General features: G+C 51.2%; 1 protein-coding gene across 1 annotated transcript in view; it reads right to left on the bottom strand.

The window, feature by feature from the left end:
- Positions 1–22,906, bottom strand: part of EFCAB6 (EF-hand calcium binding domain 6) — an 86,297-nt gene that overhangs the window by 53,535 nt on the left and 9,856 nt on the right. The window contains 5 exon segments of the mRNA XM_049771521.1: positions 95–205; positions 4,418–4,566; positions 13,070–13,194; positions 15,704–15,816; positions 19,536–19,672. Of these exon segments, the coding sequence (XP_049627478.1) occupies positions 95–205; positions 4,418–4,566; positions 13,070–13,194; positions 15,704–15,816; positions 19,536–19,672 (635 nt within the window).

The following is a 22,906-nucleotide window of genomic DNA, read 5'->3' as shown; positions in this document are numbered from 1 at the left end:
TTTGCTCATCTAAGGAAACTCTGACATTCCCTGAGCTTTTCCATCAGTGTGTGTGTGGCTCGAGTTTCACTCCTTTTGTTTGTTTTCAACGTACCTATTGTTGGGGGCCAGGGGGGCTGTCTTGTTGACCTTCAAGCAATGGGAGTTGCTGAACGAGGATATCACTTGCTGCCAGTTGACTTTTGTGGTGGTTTTCAGTCCAAATCTGGATTAAAAAAACAAAAACAGCATCAAAAATCTTATTTTTCCTAGAATGCTGCATAGCTTACCTGCTTTTTGGTTACACGGAAAACATCTACTCATCAACACATCTTTACTTCCATCCTGAGCAAAGGAAACTGTGAAGTTTAAATAGTACCAAAGGCCTGTCCTGAGGCAGCATAGAACACGCCGCCCCTGGCAGTCCTCAAACCCTGGTCCCATAGAGCTATTTGGGCAGTGGTAGGAAAGCCGTCCTCATGGGCTGGACCCTGGAACTGTGAGCGACTGTAGGGAGAATAGGCCTGGGCACTGTAGCATCAATGGGACCAGATTAAGGCTGGCTTGCATGTCATTGCTCCCAGGTGGTCCCCACTCGGTGTCGCTCTGATCCCAACTCTGGAAGAAGAGATCATAAGTAAACCCTCTTCCAACAACCACCAGTTCTTTCCAAAAATGACACAGGACCAGGGAAAGACTCCACACAACTTTAGAGTGACCCTGGGCACCCCGGTCCAGCAGAACGTAGCAAACCCCTAAGCCCCAAAACGAGACGCCCTCTGACCCTCACTTGGTACCTTTTGGGGGAGACCCACATATAAAACCTCAAAGATGGTTTTCACTAAGTTTGCGGAAACAAAGTGGAACAGCAGAGAAAGGATGATGAATTGTGGCCAAGCAGGATTCAATCCCAGAAGGCGAGATTGGGTTAACATTTGAAAATTAATCAATGCTACTCACTGGGGTAAAAAATATATATATACTTTTTAATCAGAAAATAGCCAAAGGACATGAACAAAAATTCTATATTAATAAAACTATGAAGAAAAAGTACATGTTCATCAAAATAGAAGCTGAGAAGGCCATCTGACAACATTCAGGATACCTGACCCCAAAATAAAGCCAAACCTAACTTAAGCCTTTCAAGAGTGAGGGCAGCTAGGGGTAGGGGGTGTCTGTGTGTGTGGGCAAGCACACAGGCTGCCCACAGTGACCAGGCAGAGCTGCTGGGCACAGACATGGCTCTTCGCAGTCAGGCTCAACATCGTCCTCTGACTTCCAGAGGGAGCTGGTGTGGTTATATTGTCCTGCACAAACACCGTTTCCCAGTAGATATTTGAGGTCACTTGTGGAAACTTCAAAGCTAAAGTCATAGAGATATGACGACCACTGTCACCTCTGCCCAGGCACCCCTGATAGCCACAGGCAGTGTGCCCCAGGTTCTAAGGTGGGAAGCCCAGAGTCGTGGTCACCCTGCCTTTCCCACCCCAAGAACACACAGAGACATGGGGACTTTTCAGAGTTCAAGATTTGCTTCAGTGTCTCTGACATGTTCACCAGGGGAGGCAGAACCGACACTGGGGTCAAGTCACCACCCTGATGCCTTCTGTCCACTCTCTCTCTCCCACCAAGCATAACCCACTGATCCCATCCCCAAGGGCTGAGCACCTTCCGTAATCCCAGTTTTCCCTTAACACTGGGGGCACCAACCACCCCACAGAGCACTCTTGTATCAACAGCTGTATCAACAGCTTCTGTGGCCAAGGTCTCCAGAGAGAATCCTGCCCTCTCCTCTCAGAGGATGGCAGGGTCAGGGGTCCCTGTGGCTGATCAACCTACAGGAATAGGAGAGAAGCAGCTCATGAAAGGCACAAGGAGCCAGGCACCCTCCCGGACAGTGATGATGGGAACCACATGGAGCAAACATGGGAACGGCATAGGGAAAGGGAGAGAGGGATGGAGAAGTGGAGGGATGTATGGGGGGCAGATGAACAGTAGGATAAATGAAAGATTGATGAATGGTGGATGAATGGATAAATGAAAAAATGGGTGGGTAGATGAATAAAAGAATGTATGGGTGGGTAGGTGGATGGATGGGGGAGTGGATGGATGGATGGAAGGATGGATGGGTGTATGGATAAAAAGATGGGTAGCTGGATGGATAGAAGGATGAATGGTGTATAGAAGGATGGAAGGATGATGGATGGATAGATGAATGGAAGAATGAATAGATGAAAGGATGAGGTGGATGGAAAAGTGGATGAGTGGATGGATGGGAGGATGGGTGAGTGAATGGATGGGTGGATGAATGATAGATGGAGAAATAAATGGAATGGTGGATGGATGGATGGATGGATGGATGGGTAGGTGGCTGAATGGGAAGATAGATGGGTGGATGGATAGAAAGATGGATAGGTGGATGAGTAGATGATTGAACAATGAGTGGATTGATAGAAAGATGAGTGAACTGATGGAAGGACACTATATAGACCAGGATGTGGGAACATACAATGGGAGTCAGAAGAAAGAACCCCAGCTGACAAAACAGTGTAGAAATGTGTGAGAGAGGAGAGATAGGCGAGTCAGAGGGACTCACCTCACACAGTGCGACAGAGCACCCTGAGGCTGGGGGCAAGGAGGGAGCACTGAGAAAGGGGAGCTCAGAATGAGCCCACCTGGACAAACAGCACTTTCCTGAGGGCCCCACTCGTGTGGGATGGGCTCACGTCTTTATTCTGTCCTCAGAGAATAAGGAAACGTGCCACACGGAAGGGGAGTTTTTATCAAGCCTGAGCCAGAATGATGAATGTATTGGTTTTTTAGCACAAAGAAGACAATTCCAAAGGAAGAAGATGAATGTATTTGATTACATTAAAATATAAACTTGGAAACTGTGCATCACGGCGCTGAAAGGGAGCCGGCAGCTGGGAAAGCAGACACCCCCCCCCCGCGCCCCCCAGTGATTTAATCCTAAAATATTTGGAACAAAAAGGTGATAAAAAGACTCAGGATATGGGGTGGGCCTCGGAGGAGAGAAAAATGAGGCCCGGGAAGCAGCCCCCAGTCAGATGTGAGCTCGTCCCTCTCTGGGCCCCTGACCAGCATCTCACAGCTGGTCACGGTCACTGCAGGCGCTGGGCAAGGCAGGACATTGAGGGAGATGAAGAAGATACTGGGGACAGAGCATGCCAAGACCTGATCCCAGGGGCCTTGAGCTCGGCCTTGTGCAGGGCTCTCCTCCCAAGAAGACAAAGCCTGCATTGCACGGTGAGCACCCAGCTAGATAGGTCTCAAGGCACCGCCAGAGGCCTGCCCATGACCCTGAGGCCCTCCTCAGGCCCTCACTTCCCTTGTCTCCTCTCCTCTCTTGCCACCTGAGTTCCAGCAGCCACCAGGCCTCAGAACACAGCAGAGGGGGCAGCTAATCAGACAGCTTTGGAGTGCACAGGGCCCTATCATGACCCCCTGTGTCCCCACCACCTCTGGTCTCTCTACCCTTCAGCCTCGCCTTTCCAGGACCATCTGGAACTGTCTGAGGCCCTGTCTGGCTTCACACTTCTGAGCCTTGACTGCTTTCCACAGCTTTGCTTCCTCACTGTGGCTGGGTTCAAGCCTCCGCTTGATAGATTCACCTTCCTCCTACCCCCTACCCCCATGAGAGCCTGACAGCCCATGCTGTGGCCCATGCTGAGGCAGGAGGGGAAGCCAGGCTGAGATTTGAGTGAGGGGGGCCTGGTCCACTGATTGGGGACCCCACACAGACACCTACTCCACTGGCCCCTGGTGGCATTCCCGGCCCCTGCATCCAGGGATCTGCATCCTGTCTCCCCAGGCAAAGGCTCTCAGGTTCACTGGAGCAAAAAGTCAGGAGCATTTTAGACTCATCCCAGCCTGAGATGTCGACAGTCTGGTTGACAGGCGCCTTTCCTGGGCTCTGTCTGGCCTAGGGTTGCAGGCAGAAGGGGCTGGGCTATGAGGGGACAGACACCCTGGTGCGTCTCAGGGCCGCAGCAGAGGGTCCTACAGGTAGAGGGCCCCACCTCCACCTCGCAGAGAATCGTGCCCTGCCTACCTGCCTCATTCCCAGGACATCACAACTGACTCGGGGGTGTGGGGGCCCTGACACTTCCAGAAAATGTGTGGGAAGGCAAGTTTTTTTTGTTTTTTGTTTTTGTTTTGTTTTGCAAAAACCAGAGGCAGGATGGACATCGGGGCTGTGTGGGATCCGAACTCTCTGGGAGCAGCCGTGGGCATGTGGGTGCCTGAGTGCCGAGGCTGTGCCGAGGACGAGCTCATTAGGCTCTTTGCTTTTCACAGGGTTTGAAATCCCCCAAGTCCCGAGCATTGATAAAAAATAAATGATGTTCTTCCTTCGTCTCACAGCTGACGTTTGGGGGGAGCGGGAGTGGGGACTGTCAAGGAAGAACAGGACCCCTACCTTTTCATTAACTGGATGAAAACTCTCCTGGGCATTGGGTACACGAAGGTGTCGAGGACAATCTTGAGGTAATTCAAAGACACGCAGCCACCACTGGCAGGGTCCCCCGCACTCAGGGCCTTCTCCACCTTTGCTCGGGACTTTGAAAACTACGACCAAGGAAAAGGAGAGAAAGAAAGCAACTTCGTGGCTTCCCTCCCGCATCCCTGCACGCTTTCTCTTCAGCACATCAAAGGGGAGCACTGAGCTGCCCATGTGTTATTGATGAACTCGCTCCGAAATGGGGTCCCCCGACCCAGCGACAAGACTGACAAGGCAGACAAGCTTCCCGGGGATAAAACGGCCCGATCAGAGCACTGCCTCCGGATCCCGGGCTAAAAATACGCGGTGGGCCTGCCAGTTTGATGCACGGCTCTTAATATCCTCCCAGCCACCCCGACTGCGTGCCCGAGCGATGCCGCTCCTGATTAAGACGAGTCAATCAAACAAACAAACAGGAAAGGGGGGGAGGAAGAGAAAGAGAAGCTGCCGGCTTTTTATTAAAAAATGCAAGGGGCTCCTGGAGGGAGGGAAATGATTAACACGGGACCACGGCTATGTGATGCCCAGTGAGCATTTCCCTACTTCTGCTCTTTTTCTTTTCTTTTTCTTTTTAAACAGGGAATTTGCAAAGCAGTAAAGTGAATGAGTCTTGCTTCGAAGACGTGCAATACTCCATAAAGGAGGTTAACCGCTGGTTTTTATAGGATTCATAAAAAAAAAATGCATGCAGATAGATCAGCTTTGTTTCCAAGATCTTCCCGCGGACTGCGAGTGAGTCGTGACAATATTCCGCAGTATTTCCCACCCTCACGGGAATGAGGGACAAACAAGCAAATGCCAAAAAGCTTTGGTCGGTGAAAAAGGAGAAACAGCTTCTGAGACGTGACATGCTTGTGCAGGGTCTGTCCACTGGGGATGAGGAGAACCTGGAGGGAACCCAGACCTACGAGGCTCTTAAGGGGACTCGGGACGCTGGAGAGAGTCACAGGGCCCAGAGGTCACATCAGGTGTGTGAAAGTCACCCAAACTGTGACCCGACTGCCCCCTTCTCTTTCAGGGTGCAATTTCTGGAGGAGCTACAAGGCACAGGTGGAACCCTTGATTTTTTTTTAATCTGTGTTATCATCTGACCCTAAGTAGCCAATGATATGTAGGTTTCTGTCTGCTTCCAGAAGGTGCTCCTAACATTACCTTGAGCTTTGAGGAAAAGAGCCAAGAGTGAAGCCATCTTGGTCACATGTCTGGGACCCAGAGGAGCTCTCGGGACCCTCCTCTTCACCATTTGGAGAAATGAGTGGCTCTGAGACAAAATGCAGCGACTCAGCCAAGTATGCGAGGCAGAGCACTGGGGCTGCCTCACTGGTCAAAGGTGTTTTTAACCTTTTGGGTTTGTTTTGTTTTCTTTCGGGTTATTGTGCTGTACCTGGCGATGCTCAGGACTTACTCCTGGCTCTGTTATCAGAGGTGACTCCCGGCAGGCTCGGGGGAACCGCCATGGAATGCTGGAGATAGAACCAGGTTGGCTACGTGCAAAGCCAGAGCCCTCTCTGCTGTGTTCTCACCCTGCCCATGTCCTCAGTTTTTTTTTGTTTATTGTTTTTTTTTTTGTTTTTTGGTTTTTCGGGCCATACCCGTTTGATGCTCAGGAGTTACTCCTGGCTAAGCGCTCAGAAATCGCCGCTGGCTTGGGGTGCCATGTGGGACGCTGGGGGATCAAACCGAGGTCCTTCCTTGGCTAGTGCTTGCAAGGCAGACACCTTACCTCTAGCACCACCTCACCGGCCCCCACCATGTCCTCAGTTTTTAAGTGAGTCCCAACTGCTAGCAGATCCCAGAAAATCATAGAGCTCATGGGAGGGAGCCTTATGGACATGAGCTTTCCTCACTTCCCCACACTAGGGGACAGGCACTGACTGGTCACTGTAGACGGTGCTCAGTCACCGTGACCCCCTGACGGGTGAATGGAAGGCCCCCTTGGTGTTTTGTTTCCTAAATGGTCCCCTGGTCACTAAAGTATTGAGGTTCCCTTGCTGGTCTCTCTTCTGTGATGTCACATGACCCAGAAGGGCCAGACTCGGGAGCAGGTCTTGCCCTGAACACAAGGGTTTGGGAGGCCCACCAGGCAGAGTGTGGGTCACTGGCAATGCCTGGACAGAGGCATCACTGGACACAGGGCCTGAACCCCATTGGGGCTTGTGCAACACAATGTGCCCCACCAACAAAGCACCCCCCCCAAAGGTGCCAACTGTCAAAGACGGTGAAACAGAAGGTAAGAACTCAGAGATCTGGAAACTCAGATCTCGGGTCCTCTGCCTCAGCCGAGAGATGGGAGGGCGCACAGGGAGGCAGCTCCATATTCACAGCAGACTTTCTGAGCAAAGGGCCCTGTGGAAGCAGCTGGACATGCCGGCTGAGGAGCAAACTCCACGACTCAGCAAGGAGTCCCTGTCCTAGGGACATGCAGGAGACAGGCTGCATGTGACCCCCCAGGAGTGTCCTGAAGATCAAACAGAAGCAAGGCGGGCAGTGTGTTTCTGTGTGTGTGTCTCTGTATGCATGTGTGTTGTATATGTGTCCATGTTTCTTTGTGTGTGTTTGTGTGAGAATATATGTGTGTCTGTATATGTGTGTATTTTTTGTGTGTCTCTGTACCTTTGTGTGCGGTGTATTATCTGTGTATATGCATGTGTGTTTGTATCTATGTGCATCTGTTTGTGTGTCTGTGTGTCTCTATGTGTACCTATGTGTCTATCTGTGTTTGTGTCTCTGTGTGTTTGCATATGTGTGTTTGTGTCTCTGTCTATGTCTGTGTCTTTGTATATCTGTAAGTTGCTTGCCTGGCACACACCAACCCAGGTTCCATCCCAGGCACCACACACAGTGCCCCAAGCCCTGCCAGGAGTGATCCCTGAGTGCAGAGCCAGGAATCATCTCTGAGAACAACCGGTGTGCCCCCCCACAAAAAAACCTTGAAGACAAGATGATAAATCCATAAAAAAATGATGGTTCAGAGCTAAGAAAACAATATTATCACATAAACCAACAACTGAAAAAAAGCACCATAAAAGACATAAGGATGACAGAAAAAGTAATAATAAATAAAACGAAGAGCACCTCCAGGGAAGGCAGAGGATGAAAACGAAAGATAAATCCACTGAGGACAGCTTGAGAAGAGACAAAGATCGCCTGACACAGGCAGACAGGAAGATCAGTGGAGGAAGGAATGAAGGGAGGAAGGAGGAATAGCAGAGGGAAGGAGGAGGAAAGAAAGAAGAGAAATGAGGGAGGAAGGAGGGAAGAAGGAAGGAGTGAGGAGAGAGGAGGAGGCAGAGGAAAAATTATACTGAGATGAAGGAAGATGCATAGCAACATGCTGTGTTCCAGGGAACTCTGACAAAAACATTTCGTGCCAAGAGAACTCAGTTTTGATTTTTCCATTTCAAGAAAAATACTTTAGGCATCCATGGAGGAAAATGGGTGAACCAAAAGGGGGTGGGGAATCAACTGATTTTTGAACTTCTTCCCAAGAGTCTCAGAATCACAGGGTGAGTTTAGAGATGGAGGATATGAATATTGAGATGAATGTCTGTATGTATGCATAGATGGGGGAGTGGACAAATAGATTGATAATGGACAGATGGACAGATAGGTTATGCAGGTGATAGACAAATGTGTATAGTGGCTATTTGGATGATAGAACGGGGGATGGAAGGAATATCTGAATGATGAACAGGTTCTATGACAGCAATATTTAGGAGGAAATGGTGTGATAGGAGAAAATGCCCAGAGAGGCTGTTATCCCACACAAAGGCAAGAGGCAGGAAGGGCCCGGTAGGTGACATGAAAAACTGAGTTCTCACAGACCTTTAAGGAAATTACTTGATAGTGAAATTCGGTCAACCAAAGAAGAGATCAAAATACAGAACCCTCTGGGGCCAGAGCGATTGCACAGAGGGCATTTGCCTTGCATGTAGGTGACCCAGCTTCAATCCAGGCACCCACAGGGTCCCCCAAGCCCACCAGTAGTGATTCCTGAGTGTGGAGTCAGGAGTAACCTGAGCACCACTGACTATGGCTCCAAACCAAGCATCATCATCATCATTAAAAACATAAAGAACTAGGGCTGGAGAGATAGCATGGAGGTAAGGCGTTTGCCTTTCATGCAGGAGGTCATCGGTTCGAATCCCGGCATCCCATATGGTCCCCCGTGCCTGCCAGGAGCAATTTCTGAGCCTGGAGCCAGGAATAACCCCTGAGCACTGCCGGGTGTGACCCAAAAACCACACACACACAAAAAAAAAACTTTGGAGGCCAGAGAGGTGGCGCAAGGGGTAAGGCATCTGCCTTGCCCGCGCCTCCTAGGATGGATGGGTTTGATCCCACAGCGTCCCATATGGTCCCCCAAGTCGAGCGATTTCTGAGTGCAGGAAGGAAGGAAGGAAGGAAGGAAGGAAGGAAGGAAGGAAGGAAGGAAGGAAGGAAGGAAGGAAGGAAGGAAGGAAGGAAGGAAGGAAGGAAGGAAGGAAGGAAGGAAGGAATGGTAGGAAGGAAGGAAAAATAAGAAAGAAGGAAAAAAGAAACAAAGAAACAAAGAAACAAAGAAAGAAACAAAGAAAGAAAGAAAGAAAGAAAGAAAGAAAGAAAGAAAGAAAGAAAGAAAGAAAGAAAGAAAGAAGGTAGGAAGGATGAAAAAGAAAAAAGGAAGGAAGAAAAATAAGAAAGAAGGAAAAAAGAAACAAAGAAAGAAAGAGAAAGAAGGTAGGAAGGATGAAAAAGAAAGAAAAAAGGAAGGAAGGAAGGAATGAAAGAAAATAAGAAAGAAGGAAAAAGGAAACAAAGAAAGAAAGAAGAAAGAAAGAAAGAAAGAAAGAAAGAAAGAAAGAAAGAAAGAAAGAAAGAAAGAAAGAAAGAAAGAAAGAAAGAAAGAAAGAGAGAGAGAGAGAGAGAAAGAAGGTAGGAAGGATGAAAAAGAAAGAAGGAAGGAAGGAAGGAAGGAAGGAAGGAAGGAAGGAAGGAAGGAAGGAAGGAAGGAAGGAAGGAAGGAAGGAAGGAAGGAAGGAAGAGAAAGAAAGGACTTTGGGCAGCCTTCGAGTAAAGGACATACGTCACATCCATGCCAAAACAGCCAGGAAATCAGAGTTCACAGAACAGAATGTTCTGAGCCAGCCCAGACTGTGGCTGGGCCTTCACAGGCACCATAACTTCTCCAACTCCCACTGGCTGTCTGGGGTCATTCGTGGGTCCCCAGCTTCCTGGTCCTGGGACTCGGCAAGACAAGAGATCCTTGCCCTAGGACCTGGGTGGGTCAGAGACCAAAAGCATGAGTACTGGGATGCCTGCACAGACTTAAGCATGAACGCTGAGATGTGCGGCCCAGCGCCCACCTCACAAGAACAGCTTAGAGAGGGCGGCACTTCCCCATGTCTTCTGGAGGGTTCCAGAACTATCCGAACTGTGTCTTCTCTCTCCACTTTCTCTCCCATGATCTCCAGTTCCGAGTCCGCCCATCCACCCTCCGTCCTTCTGGAGAGGGAAGAGTTTGCATCAGGCTCAGCAAACGCGGCTCTGGAGTCTTTATGGGTGGTGAAAGTTGCATCATTCTTCACTTTCTCCATTGTACTTTTCAGAATTGCTTTCATCTTAGGCAGTGGTCATGGATTCTACACTTGGGTAACTTTGCTGTTGTTGTTGGTTTATATAAATTACTTTATTTAAAGATCATATACTATTGTATATGTAAATATTTTATGGGATTATTGCTGATTTGCAACAATATACCACATAGTTGGTCTAGTCGATCATAATATATTTTTCCAGGTATGTAAGTGGGAGTGAAATTATTAAAAAAGAAAAGAGAAAACTAAAATAAAGTAAAACAGAACAGCAATGGAAAATTCATGGATGTTATTGTATCTCACAGTGCGGTCATTAAGTCATGAAGTCATGAGATCAGAAGGTTAAGTAAGCTCTTGTTGCTAGTTCCTATGGGGATGACAGTATTTAAAAAATTGGACTTGTCACATAGCCATGCAGTGGCCACAAAGACCAGGATTCCAAGCACTACTGCTGATACTGTGGCTTTTGTGGGGCATGTTTTCGGCTGCCAGGACTTCTGGAAGTTTGACAAGGCAGAGAAGGGTGCCCGCACTCACTCCCAAAGTGGCCCGGTGATGTCAGCCAAATATTGGCAGACCTGGGGTTTTAGTCAGATTGGTGTCTCTGCAGAATGCCATGGGTAAGTGGTGAAGCACAGCCACTGGTGAAGTGGCAGTTGTGCGCGGTAGGCTCAGCTGGCAGGTCCGCTGGGTTTGGCTGGCATGGCTTTGGTAGGGTGGGGATTGGCCCATCCTGTCTTCCCAAGTTCGCCAGCCTTCAGCTGCATGGCCAGGATACCCATGACTTTTCATGGTTTGTTAGACATCTCTTTTGAGAAAGGAGTGAGTCTATGGAACTGGCCAGGTGAAGACTTGGTGACTACATTTCTGCGCCCGTGCTAGTCACTTTTTTTTTGGGGGGGGGCTACACCCGGCGATGCCCAGGGGTTACTCCTGGCTCTGCACTCAGAAATCGCTCCTGGCTTGGGGGACCATATGGGACGCCAGGGGATCGAACCGCAGTCCATCCTGGGTCAGCCATGTGCAAGGCAAATGCCCTGCCACTGAGCCATCACTCTGGCCCCATTGGTCATGTTTTAATGAAAACAGTTTGCACGCAGGAGCAACCTAGTGTAGAATCAAATAATTAAGAATGGGGCTGGATGGCGATGGATTTCTCTCTTTGCCATCCCAGGCCACATGGCTTTGCAACCCCATCCAGCCGGCGGGTCCCAGGCCCAGGTGAAGTGGTAATGAAGACTCACTCACAGGCAGGCTTCAGGAAGCATCAGCTTTATTCATTCCCTATTCACCACATGTGTGTGGCCTATCTCATAACCTTTCAAGCATTCAGCCATTCTAGGCTATCCCTGCCTCTTAACCCTTTCAGCCATCTTCCCTTTGGCCTCCATCCTGGTCCAAGACCAGAAACAGAGACCCCAAAGCCAGCGAGCTCAGCAGGGCCAAAAGGCCAACTCCCCTTGGTTCAAGGCTTATCTAACTTTTCCAAGACCCCTCCCAGGAATGGGCCGGGTCTTGCAGGTAAGGTCACACCTAATATCCAGTTCCCAAGACCCCTCCCAGAAATGGGTGGGTCTTAGGTATCTACACCCAAATTCTGGATCTCAGCTAGGTACACCAACACCTAGGGCAACCAGTTGAACAAGAAAGGCTGGGTGGGCCTGTCTCCAGCAGCACCAGCTCCTGCTAGTTCTATTCTCCTGTCATCTCCTGCTTCTGACAGTGCCACGAGAATGCTGCGCCTCTCCGCATCAACGATGGCACTTGGGTGGTCCCTAATTTTTCCAGGCCTGGCACTCATTGACACCAAAGCTTCTCCACTTCCACGAAGTCGAATCTTCCCATCCTTTTCAGGTTTGGAGAATTGGCTTTCTGCTGAAAAAGCCGTCTAAATTTCACGCCTAAAATGTATCACCCGCATCCTTTCCAAACGTTAAGCAATGACACGTGTAAAATATCTCACGGTGTGAAGAGAGGAAGGGGAGAGCTGTCTTTCTCCCAGATGGCTGCGAGAAAATCGTCCCCGCAGTGTGATGATTCATCCACCCCACACCCATGGGCCTTGACCCGCATGCCTGGTGTCCCAGGCTCGATGCCCAGAGTAAGATGCTCCAGAGCCTGTCATTGTTCTAGGCCACGTGGGAAGGCCATCGCTGAACCAGGGCCATAAGGTCTTCAGGGTGACATCTTTAGAAACTGTTTCACGTGGGGTCCAAGAGTTCTCCATCGAAGCCTTTCCAAAGAAACAGAAGTGAACCAAACTACACCCACAGAAGGCGAGGCAAGACCGAGAAAGACCCTTGGTTCCACAGCTGCCCTCTGTTCTCGAGAGATTTCTCCTGAGATGTGCACTGTGTGGGTGGGTGGGTGGGTGGGGGAGCATCGCAGCTTCAGAGGGGTTCTACTTAGCAGCACATGGAGTAGGCGGCAGGGTTTGGGAAGATGCAAAGACAGTGTCAGAAATGGCTTCAGGGCTGATAGTACAGTGGGCAGGACACTTACCTTACATACGGCCAACCCGGGTTTGAGCCCCAATATCCCATATGGTTTCCCGAGTCTGCCAAGAGCAATCCCTGAGCACAAAAGTGGGAGTGAACCCTGCACATAGTTCGGTATGCACCGTCCATAGAATGAACAAATAAAATAAGTACGCGGCTGGAGCAATAGCACAGCGAGAGAAGGTGTTTGCTTTGCACGTGGCTGACGGGGGTTCAATCCCCAGCATCCCATAGGGTTTCCCCGAGCATCATCAGGAGTGATCCCTGAGGGCAGAACCAGGAGTAAGCCCTGAGCACCACCGGGTGTGGCCCAGAAAAATGAACAAAACCAAAAACAAACAAACAAAAATATAAGTACTGATTTTTAAAAGAATATGTGGAAAATTGGGGTACTGTAAATCTCTCCTTTCCAATCCCACTTTACATGGCCCTGACACACACACACACACACACACACACACACACACACACACACACACACACACACACACACACACCTCTTGGCAAAAGATCTTCTCGACTTCTTCCAGGGAGCAGTTTCTGCAGGCTTCTCCCGACGCTGCAGGCTCAGAGACCTCGTTCTTTGTGGAATATTCGATTGGCTGATTCTCCAGCGAAGAGTCTACGAGGGCAGAATCGCCGTCTTTGACTCTAGTTGCTCAAGTGCATTTAAATATTGTGTTTCCTTTTCATTATATAGAAACGGAGACTTGAACAAACCCAGAACATATGTTACTGAAATAAGTGGCCATCCATTTTCGGGGGGAGGAAAATGAAATGAATCTACCTGTTCCCTTGTTCAGGGGTAAACCTGAGAGTGAAAAGCATGCTAAGAAGAACAATAAAACCATAAAAGTAGTGGAGGAAAATTAGAATAAGCGCTCTGTGATATGTGATCTCTGCCTGAGAAGCCTTTTCAAAGAAACACATTAGCACCAGAAATCACTTAATAATGGACAGGTCTGACAACATCAATATTTAATTTCTGTTTGGTTTGGAAAACACAAGTAACAATGAAAGGGGGAAAAATCATGGGGAAAAAAACTATTGTTAATATACATGAGAAATGCAAGTTAATTTCCATAATATATGGTAGCTCTCACAAAACAATAAGATAACTATAAATGCCTAGGGAACAACGGGCCAAGGTTATAAACAGGCGATTCATACCAAAAATAAAAAAGAAAAAAGAAGGCAAATAAAACCCCACAAATGGATGGAAAAAAACCCGCTCAAATTCGTTGCTCATTGGCAATTTTTAAAGTGTAATTAAAGCCAATTAACATTGTCTCCACTTGTCAAACAGGCGCGGATGGACGGGAATAAAGAAATCCATTCTAGCCTGTTTAGAGAGAGTTTGGCACTAGAGGCTTCTGGACGCTTCTTCCAGATACTGGAGCTGAACAGCAGAACGGGTGGGGGCTGACAAAGAGAGGGGGAGGGGGTTTTGGGCACAGCATATGCTGGGGGTGGGAGTACGGGCTCCTGGAAATACGCATCAAGGTTGGCAGATTCCAGGGGTCTCGGTCCACAAGGACCCACACCATGGCACATTCCCCAGAAAATGGAAGGTTTGAGTTCAGCCGTGGATGTTTCTTCTGTGTATCCCCTGCTCTGAGGGAAGGGGACAGGCACTTGGAGCACTGTGCTCACCACCATTGGTCCCCGCTGTCCGCCTATTTGTGTGTAAGCCAGGAGGTGACTCGAGGAGTGTGTGAGGGCCCACGACTGGTCAGGGGCATCGGAGGCGAGTCCTCGGTTCCCTGTTCTCTGGTCTCTTCATTTTCTTTTCATTTCATTTTTTTTTTATTCTCCCAACAAGCCTTGATTACTTTGATCGCCAAAGAAGATAAAATAAATCTGCAATAGGGCCATTTTCTGTCTCTCTCTCTCCAAGTCGACGGCAAAGCATCACAAATGGTTCCCCAGATTGATTTCCTAAAATGTCTGCAAATAAGCCTGACTCGGGGGAAGCGCGTTTACAGCCACTCGGCTGAAGCGAGGGCGCTGCCAGTCGGCATGATTCTGCATCGGGCCTTGAATTCAACAGAAAACTCGGGACAGGAAGAAAAGGAGCATTTCTGGGCAGTCTGGTGAGTGCCCTTCGACGTGGCTGACTAAACAAGAGGCAGGTCCTCAGGGAGTTGGCCTCCCCCAGGCAGTGAGCACAGGAAACCGGGGTGTCAGGGCCCTGGGTGGTGGGCAGCACAGAGGACATAGAACCTGGCCCTGGGCCAGAGGCTCAAGGTGGGGTGTGGGGTTGTGACTGGTTCTCTGTTTGCCTGCACTGGATCCCACTGACCCTAATTTGGGGCACAGTCCTGGCCTGGGCAGGGAGCCCTGCCCCCAGAGTGCCAGAGCAGAGAGAAAAACTGGGGCATTGCTCCTGAGAACAGGCACTCGGGAGGTGAACTTTGACAGAGTCTAGATTCAGAATGGAAGAAAAATGACCCAATACTGGGCTAGAGCGAGAGAACAGTGGGAAATTCATTTGCCTTACACATAGCTGACCAGGATTTGATCTCCGGCATCCCATAGGGTCCCCTGAACCCTGACAGGAGTGATTCCTGAGTGCCATGGGTATGGCCCCAAACAAAACCAAAACATAGGAAAGTAAAGCCTTTCACAGTCAATAGTCATAGACTGGGGGTCAGAGAAATGGCACAGCAGAAGGACGTTTGCCTTGTACACGGCTGAACCAGGATAGACTTTGGTTCAATCCCCGGCATCCCATAGGGTCCCACTAACTAGGAGTATATAGCCAGGAGTAACCCGAGCGTCACTGGATGTGCCCCCCCAAAAAAAGTCATAGACTAATATGCCCATCATTGTCAATGTGAACGAATTCTGCAGCCATGGGAGAAGCAAGCAGCCCCCCCCCAGCTGCCCCTCAGAGACAAGGCAGCGTTTCTCCTCCATCATTCCCTCATGGCTCACGCCCAGGGGGCCACTGTATTCCTAGAAATCTGCGCTGGGGCCTGCTTCCAGCTTCCCTGAAGGTGCACAGTAAGAGCAAAGGCCTGGCTCTGTTCTCAGCCACATATGCTGCTCTGGACGGGACACGGGCCTTGGTTGGGGGACCCAGAGAGGCGAGTGTTTCCTCGGGACGGATACACAGACACACAGCTCACCTGAGTCTCCGAAATTGTACCTGAGATTCAAGCCATTATTGATGCTCAGATGCCTGAGAAATGCGCCGTAGTCCACCGTGGGGCCCTTGTCGATCTGGTAGAATTTGGCAAACCTAAAACAGAAACAGCCTCTAGTGATCTGAAACTGGGACACTGTGTCAACGACAGCACGGGTGCGACACCAAAGCACACCAGGGCTGGGAAATTTTCTTTTTTTCTTTTTTTTTTTTTGTTTTTGGTTTTTGAGCCACACCCGGCGTTGCTCATGGGTTACTCCTGGCTGTATGCTCAGAAATAGCTCCTGGCAGGCACGGGGGACCCTATGGGACACTGGGATTCGAACCAACCACCTTTGGTCCTGGATCGGCTGCTTGCAAGGCAAACGCTGCTGTGCTATCTCTCCGGGCCCGGAAATTTTCAAGCAACCTGGACTAAGAAAGCAAATCTTGGGAGGCCAGAGAGATAGCACAGTGGCAGGGTATTTGCCTTGCACGTAGCCAACTCAGGATGGATGGTGGTTCGAATCCCAGCATCCCATCTGGTCCCTGAGCCAGCCAGGAGCGATTTCTGAGCACAGAGTCAGGAGTAACCCTGAGCACCACTGAGTATGACTAAAAAAAACTATAAATAAATAAATAAATAAATAAATAAATAAATAAATAAATAAAGCAAAGCTTGGTGTTTTTAAAGGTTTTGCAGGATTTTAAAAGGCTGGAGATACAGGACAGGACGACAGGCAAAATACTTGCTCAGTCAATGGTAACCTGGGTTCAATCCCAGCACCCTCTAGCCTCTCTGAACAATGCCAGGTTAGGGCAGTGCCACAAGTAAGCCCTGAGCACTGCCAGGTGAAGCCTCTCAAATAGAAAGAAATAAAACCAATCAACTATCACCTGCTATCACTGCAGATCCCTACATGATGGGACCCAGGTCTTCAGGACTGGGCCAGCGTAGCACCCAACACAGCAAGGGCCCTGGTAACCTGCCACCGCCAATGTCCTCTCCCCACCACAGGAATCACGTGGGGGTGAGACCGCCTGGGCCCTCCCCGACACCCCCAGGCAGTGGGCAAAGCAGAGCCAGTGCCTGGACTGACGGGAGCTGATCCAGCCTGAGCCAGCAAAGAACCACAGCCTGAGAAGCCCCCAAGGCTCTGGGAAACCTGGCCTGGCTTCTGCCCAAGCTGAGTGCTGCCTGGGGGGATCGGAGGCCCTGTGAGGTGTCAACATTCTTTCAGGGCTCTTAATGAGGAGAACCTAGTTTTTCTTGCCTGTCTCTCTGGAAAAGGAAACCTGACCCCCACTGAACCCCCACCTAACCCCTAAAATCATTGAGATTTGCTCGGGTCCTTCTGTCTTGCCCTCCTGCTCTTTCTCCCTCCCCTCCCCCCTCCCTTTCCCTCTCTCTCTCTCTTGCTCTCTTTAAGTTAAGATAAATAGGACTTGTTTTTTTTTTTACTTTTATAAATGGATTTTCTATTATTCAAATCTGCCACTTGACAAATGGCTTTCTAGATAATTTCTGCATTATTACATTTATAAAAAAAAAGTGACAGTTTTTAAATGTTTGGTTATATTGTCTCCATATGTGTTGGTTTCCATAATTATCTCATTTTTTGTGCCACTTTCTAAAAATTTAGTAATTGTCACTTAAAGCGGTTGTTATTTTTGTTTTCCAAATGGAACAGAGAAATGCCACATTCTGGCCACAGACACCTTTGTCTCGCTCTAACATGTCCTTAATCTCATTCCAAAGAAAACTGCCTTTTCGATCTGAGCAAGGCCATCAGTGAGCCCGAGGCCCTCAGTGGAGCCCCTTGTAGGGGCTGGGAGTCTGTCACCTCCCTCCCTCAGGGCCACCTGCCCAGGGGAAATTCTGCAGCTTGTGGCTTGGCCAGACTGTCAGCAACAGTTGCCACTAGCTTGTCTGCAGTGTGAAAATCCAGCCCCATCCCTGCGTGACATCACAGAGAACAGACAGACAGACAGAGTCTGTTTGTGTGAACACTCCCCAGATCCAATGTCCCCCCAAATAAAGCTCAGTGCTGCACAAAGAAGGAAAACCCCAAGAATCGGAACCAGGGGCTTAGAGACAGTTCAGGGGGTTAAATGAAGCATTTGCCTTGCACATAGCTGACCCTGTCACTGCATATGGTCCCCCTAAACACTGCTAGTAGACATCCCTGAGCACAGAGTCAGGAGTAAGCACTGTCGGGTGTGGCTAAAAACAAAACAAAGGAAAAGAGGGGCCGGTGAGGTGGTGCTAGAGGTAAGGTGTTTGCCTTGCAAGTGCTAGCCAAGGAAGGACCCCAGTTCGATCCCCCGGCATCCCATATGGTCCCCCCAAGCCAGGGGCAATTTCTAAGCACTTAGCCAGGAGTAACCCCTGAGCGTCAAACGGGTGTGGCCGAAAAACCAAAAAAAAAAAAAAAACCACAAAGGCAAAGAAAATCAAGTGCTATCCTCTCGCCTGAAGCCCTGGTTGGGGGAGGGCAGCGCCCTGGTGGGACACCCCCCCACTTCTCCACTTGAAAACCCAGGTAGGTCCCTCCCTCTACATAGAGCCCCAAGGCTGCGAGGAAATGAGAAGCTGGCACAGAAAAGGCTCAGAAATAGGACCCCCCACTTCCTCCACTTGAAAGCCCAGATAGGCCCCTTCCTCCCACAGAGCCCAAAGGCTGCAAGGAAAGGCTCAGAAATGTTCTTCCTGCTCCAAGAGTAACTGGAAGGGAAATCGAGGCAGCTACTCCAGCCTCCGGCAGAGCCCTGCTCTTCCAAGAGACGCATTAAGGCCCGACTTTGCCTTGGCCTGAAGGGAATCTAAACCCAGAGAGAAGCTTCAGAGCCTTCCTGCGAATATTACACTGCTGATTTGGAAAACAACACCAAAAAAAAAAAATCCCACAAAATCTGGAGTTCTTTATTATTCAGTCCTTAGGAGCTGGGGAAACAGTAAGTTATTTTTTTTATAGATTTCCTGGGTTGGGGACTGCAGCGCCAAACGCACGGTTTATTGTCAAATAAAACACTTTTGTTTCCTTGATGCCTGTTTTAGATGAGGGTTGTTTCTGTTCCATAATTGCGTGCGCAAAATTATTTAATTTGTTTTGTTTGGATCCTATCCTGGCCATTTTCCCAGCCGGAAGGATGTCAACTGCAGACAACGATTCTGTCCTTTATGTGCGCTGAGGTGATAGTGAAGCGGGGAGGGGCGGCGATACTCCAGGCAGGGACTTCGGCCTGGACCCTGGCAGCATCAGGCTTGGGAGGAGACCACCAGCGGGAAGGAGCAAGGAAGGGAGTGGGGACAGCCTGAATTCAACCAAATTCGAGCCCACTTTCCAGTACCTTAGTTCCCAGACAAGCAGCCACAGCGGCCAGAGCCCAGGCTGATAGGGAGTGATGCCTGGGAAGGAGGTGAGGCGAGGCAGGGCCGGGTGGGCAGGGCAGGGCTGCCCACCACTGCCTAGGTGCTGGGAACCGGTGGCCCGCTTTTGCCAACCTCCTTGAGCAGCCCAGGGAAATGATGCTTCTAGGCTGGCATTAGGACAGAAAGCCCAGAGAACATAAAGCTTGCCGGTGAGGAAAACAGGGTACATAAAGTGTTCTGGTCCAGGTTCCCATTGGGTGGACGGACGGACAGAACGCCGCTAACCAGAGGAGTTTTTTAGGCAGAGAGAGTGCCCTGGGACTAGGACTTTGCCCACCCAGAGGGTGTCCAGTCTGCAGGCACTAAAGGGACTAGGAATAGGCTGAGGGATCCGAGAAGCTCATGGGCCTGCCAGGCCTCTCAGCACACAGAAGGGTGTCCCCTCCAACCCCGCCTCACTCACTTCTTGTACTCGTCCTCCTCCATGTGCAGGCAGAAAGTTTGCACCACGCGCCTCATCTCCTCGGGGGGCACCTGCCCTGTCTTGTTCACGTCGATGAGCTGGAAGGCTTTGGAGATGGTGCTGAGGTTTCTGAGAATCTGTGCGACAAAATGGCATTTAGGACAGGGTCACAGAGACACCCCGCGTGGCCCGCCCTGCTTCTCGGGAACAACATGTTTGTTCCCCACCATTGCCAAGCCATTTCCCTGCAAATGGATTTGCTGTGAGAGAAAAGCCCTTCAGGCGGGAGCTCTCGGGGAGCTGTTTCCTCTCAGCATCCTCCAGAAGAAAAGCCTCCTGGAAAATGGTTCCTGAAGAGCAGAGCCTTGACGAAGCCCGCCTGACTGGGGGCTTTTGACTTTCCGTGCCCGTGTGCGGCTCTACAAGCCGCTGAGGCAAGTGACCGTGTTTCAACCTGCCGACCAGTCACCCAGAGAGCCCCCACCCCAGACCCAGCAAGGGCAGCGTTGCCAGGGGGTGGAGGGCTGCCAGGAGACAGAGCAGCAGAGAGACAAGACTGTGCATAGTCCCATGGCCCGCAGAACATACAAGGGCCAGAGGGATGAGGTGGAGCCGGGCAGCGGGCACCTCCGGGCTGGGTTTCTGAGAGGCTGGGTGGTGGCAAGAGGGGACACCAGGGCCCAGGGAGAAGTGTGTGGTGCCGGGCCCGGTCAGGAAGGGGGAGCCCTGAAGACATAAGAACCGAGGCAAGAAATACGTCTTGGTGTGTGTGTGTTCGTGTCTGTGTGTGCCTGTTTGCATGTATGCGCCTGACTGCCGGTCCCTGAGCACACAGGTCTGTCCTCAGACCCCGGAGCAGCCTTCCTAGGCACCGGCCTGGCCTCACTGTCCACACCACCCTCTAGGCTGAGGCAGTCAGTCCTTCCAAATAGATATGGGCGCAGGGCCAGAGTGATAGCACAGCAGTAGGGTGTTTGAGTTGCAAATGACCTGGGATGGACCCTGGGTTCGATCCCCCCCCCCCCCCCGGCATACCATATGGTCCCCTAAGCCTGTCAGGAACGATTTCTGAGTGCAGAGTCAGGAGTAATCCCTGAGCGCTGCCAGGTGTGGCCCAAAAACCAAAAACCAAAAGCCAAACAAATATATGTGGAGGCCACGCCCCAAGCCCCGCAGACACTCCACAGGCACTGGGGGAAAAGTCCAGGCCCCACCTACCCGCAGGCTGGAGAACTGCCCAACCCTGCCTGGCCTCTCCTCCTGGCTCAGCACACACTTGCCGGTGGGAGCTGTTGGCCTATTGGAGTGGTAGCATCCGAGTGCCGGCCACAGTGCCCAGCCTGTCCCCTGTATGCCCCATGATGAGCTCAGCGCACCCTGCTTCTCACACAGAGCACCACTGAAACCACCTTTCCTCCAAACTGGGAAGAGGACCAGGCTCCGACCCGGCGGCTAGCCACGGAGGTCAGCTGTCCGCACCCCTCTGAAGGGCCCAGGGCATGTGGATGGGCAGTAACAAGAGTGACACGTCCGCGCCCCCATGCACCCCCCATGCACGAAGCAGTCTGGCAGAGGTGCAGCCCGCCGAGGTACGTCTCCAAGTTGCTCCTCGTTCGTCAGACCCAAGCTTGGCAGGAGCCAAAGGGAGCTGCAGATGGCGCGGTTTATCCAAGGCGGCAGTGCGGGCGGTGTGGCTGGTGCACCCCCACTCCCGCAAGAAGAGAGGAGGAGGGAGAGGGAAAGACAGAGACATGGACCTGGGGGCTAGGCCGTAGCCCACCCCGAGAAAGGGGCCAAGAGAAGACGAGGGGACAGTTGCTTTCCTGCAAGAACAGCTCAACCGGCCACTGGGGTCTGAGGACACACTGGCCTCTGTTCCCGACTGCCCGAAGCCAAGTGGCTCTGGGCTGCCTGCTTACCTAATCCAACCCGATACAGTCATGCACACGTATGCTCAGATCACACATATGCGTGCTCACACACACTCTCACACATACATGCATGTTCTCACACATGTGGCAAACACCCACGAGCATGCACACACATATTTGTGTGCACATGAGAGCCCTGTCATAGCTGTCACAGCTGCGAAGAATGAGCCCTGCCTGCAGGAAGCCCCAGTAGAACTGAATCCCACTTCCTCCCTCCACTCCAGCCAGGAGGCCTCCCAGCCCAGCTCTGAGCCTCTGCCAGTCTCCCCTGTCGTCTGAACTTCCTTTGCTGCACCATAAACCATGAGAGTGGGGTAGGGGCCCTGGTGTCTTTGGGGGATACAAACTAGGCACCTTCCCCTGGGCATCTTCCCAGCCTCAAGGCCCTTGGGCTTCCTACCCTCTTGGGGCTCCCCCAACCCAGCCTTGCTCACTCCCTTCAATCTCCATAACATCTTCCTGCCCGAAACTGGTCCCCAAACTCCCACAGCAGGAGGGCTGCTCCCCTCGCCCAGTTCTGTGGGTTCCCAAGGCCTCAGGCCATCCCTCCAGTCCCCACCAGTCAGGCAGAGTGGTGCTGGCATAAGGCTGGGGGACAGGAAGGCCTTGCGCCCTCTGCCCAGCCTGCCTTCCCACAAGAGGGTACTCCTGTGATGCTCATGTGGGCACCTCAGGACTCAGCCGCCTGTACTGCAGAGGGGCTGCCCACTCCTGCCAGCCGAGTGGCTATGAAGGGCAGAAGGGCTGGAAGGACAAAAGACACGTGGTGACATGAGAGTGACCCAGTCCCTGTCACAGACCACCCGGCTCCCAGCTTCTCTGGATCTCAGGTCTCTGCCCATCTCCCATAGGGCCCAGAAGCCCTGGGTGCTTGGGTATGGGGCAGCAGCCAGCACGTGATGAGCAAAAAGCAGCACGGGAGGGCCCAGTCCATAGAATGAGTCGGGGATGGGCCAGGTCTGCTCTGTGGGGCCATTTCATAAGGTGAAAGGACCACCTCTCTCACCCCACTTCCAGGACCTGGGTCCCCTCTCTCCCCAGGGCCCTAGTCTCAGGCCCCAGACTCAGGAGTTTGGGGGCAGCCCCTCAGGGTGCTCAAGCCTAGGCCCAGAGGGCCAGTCTGCAGTGTGCAGGGCTGTGAGCAGAGAGGAGACAGGAAGGGCTGCAAAGGCAGGACCTGGGTCCAGAGGGGCCAGGAATGACCCCACTTCACAGCAGAGTGAGGACAGAGTGGTAAGGAAAGAAAGGAGCAGGCCCTAGGTGGAGCAGAATCAGGGAGAGGCACAAAAGTGTAGGTCTGTGCACAGATTAAGGGATCCACATAAGAATAGTGGGGAGCAGGGCCAGAAGAGCCCCCCAGGGGACTGGGCACTTCCCTTTCTCCTCTGCACCCTGCAGTGGTCCCACACAGGTTTGAGATGAGATGGCAGGATCCAGGCA

The sequence above is a fragment of the Suncus etruscus genome, chromosome 4, assembly GCF_024139225.1.
Source record: "Suncus etruscus isolate mSunEtr1 chromosome 4, mSunEtr1.pri.cur, whole genome shotgun sequence".
Taxonomy (NCBI): domain Eukaryota; kingdom Metazoa; phylum Chordata; class Mammalia; order Eulipotyphla; family Soricidae; genus Suncus; species Suncus etruscus.
Note: the sequence above shows the minus strand (reverse complement) of the source record. Positions and strands in the feature narration are given on the sequence as shown.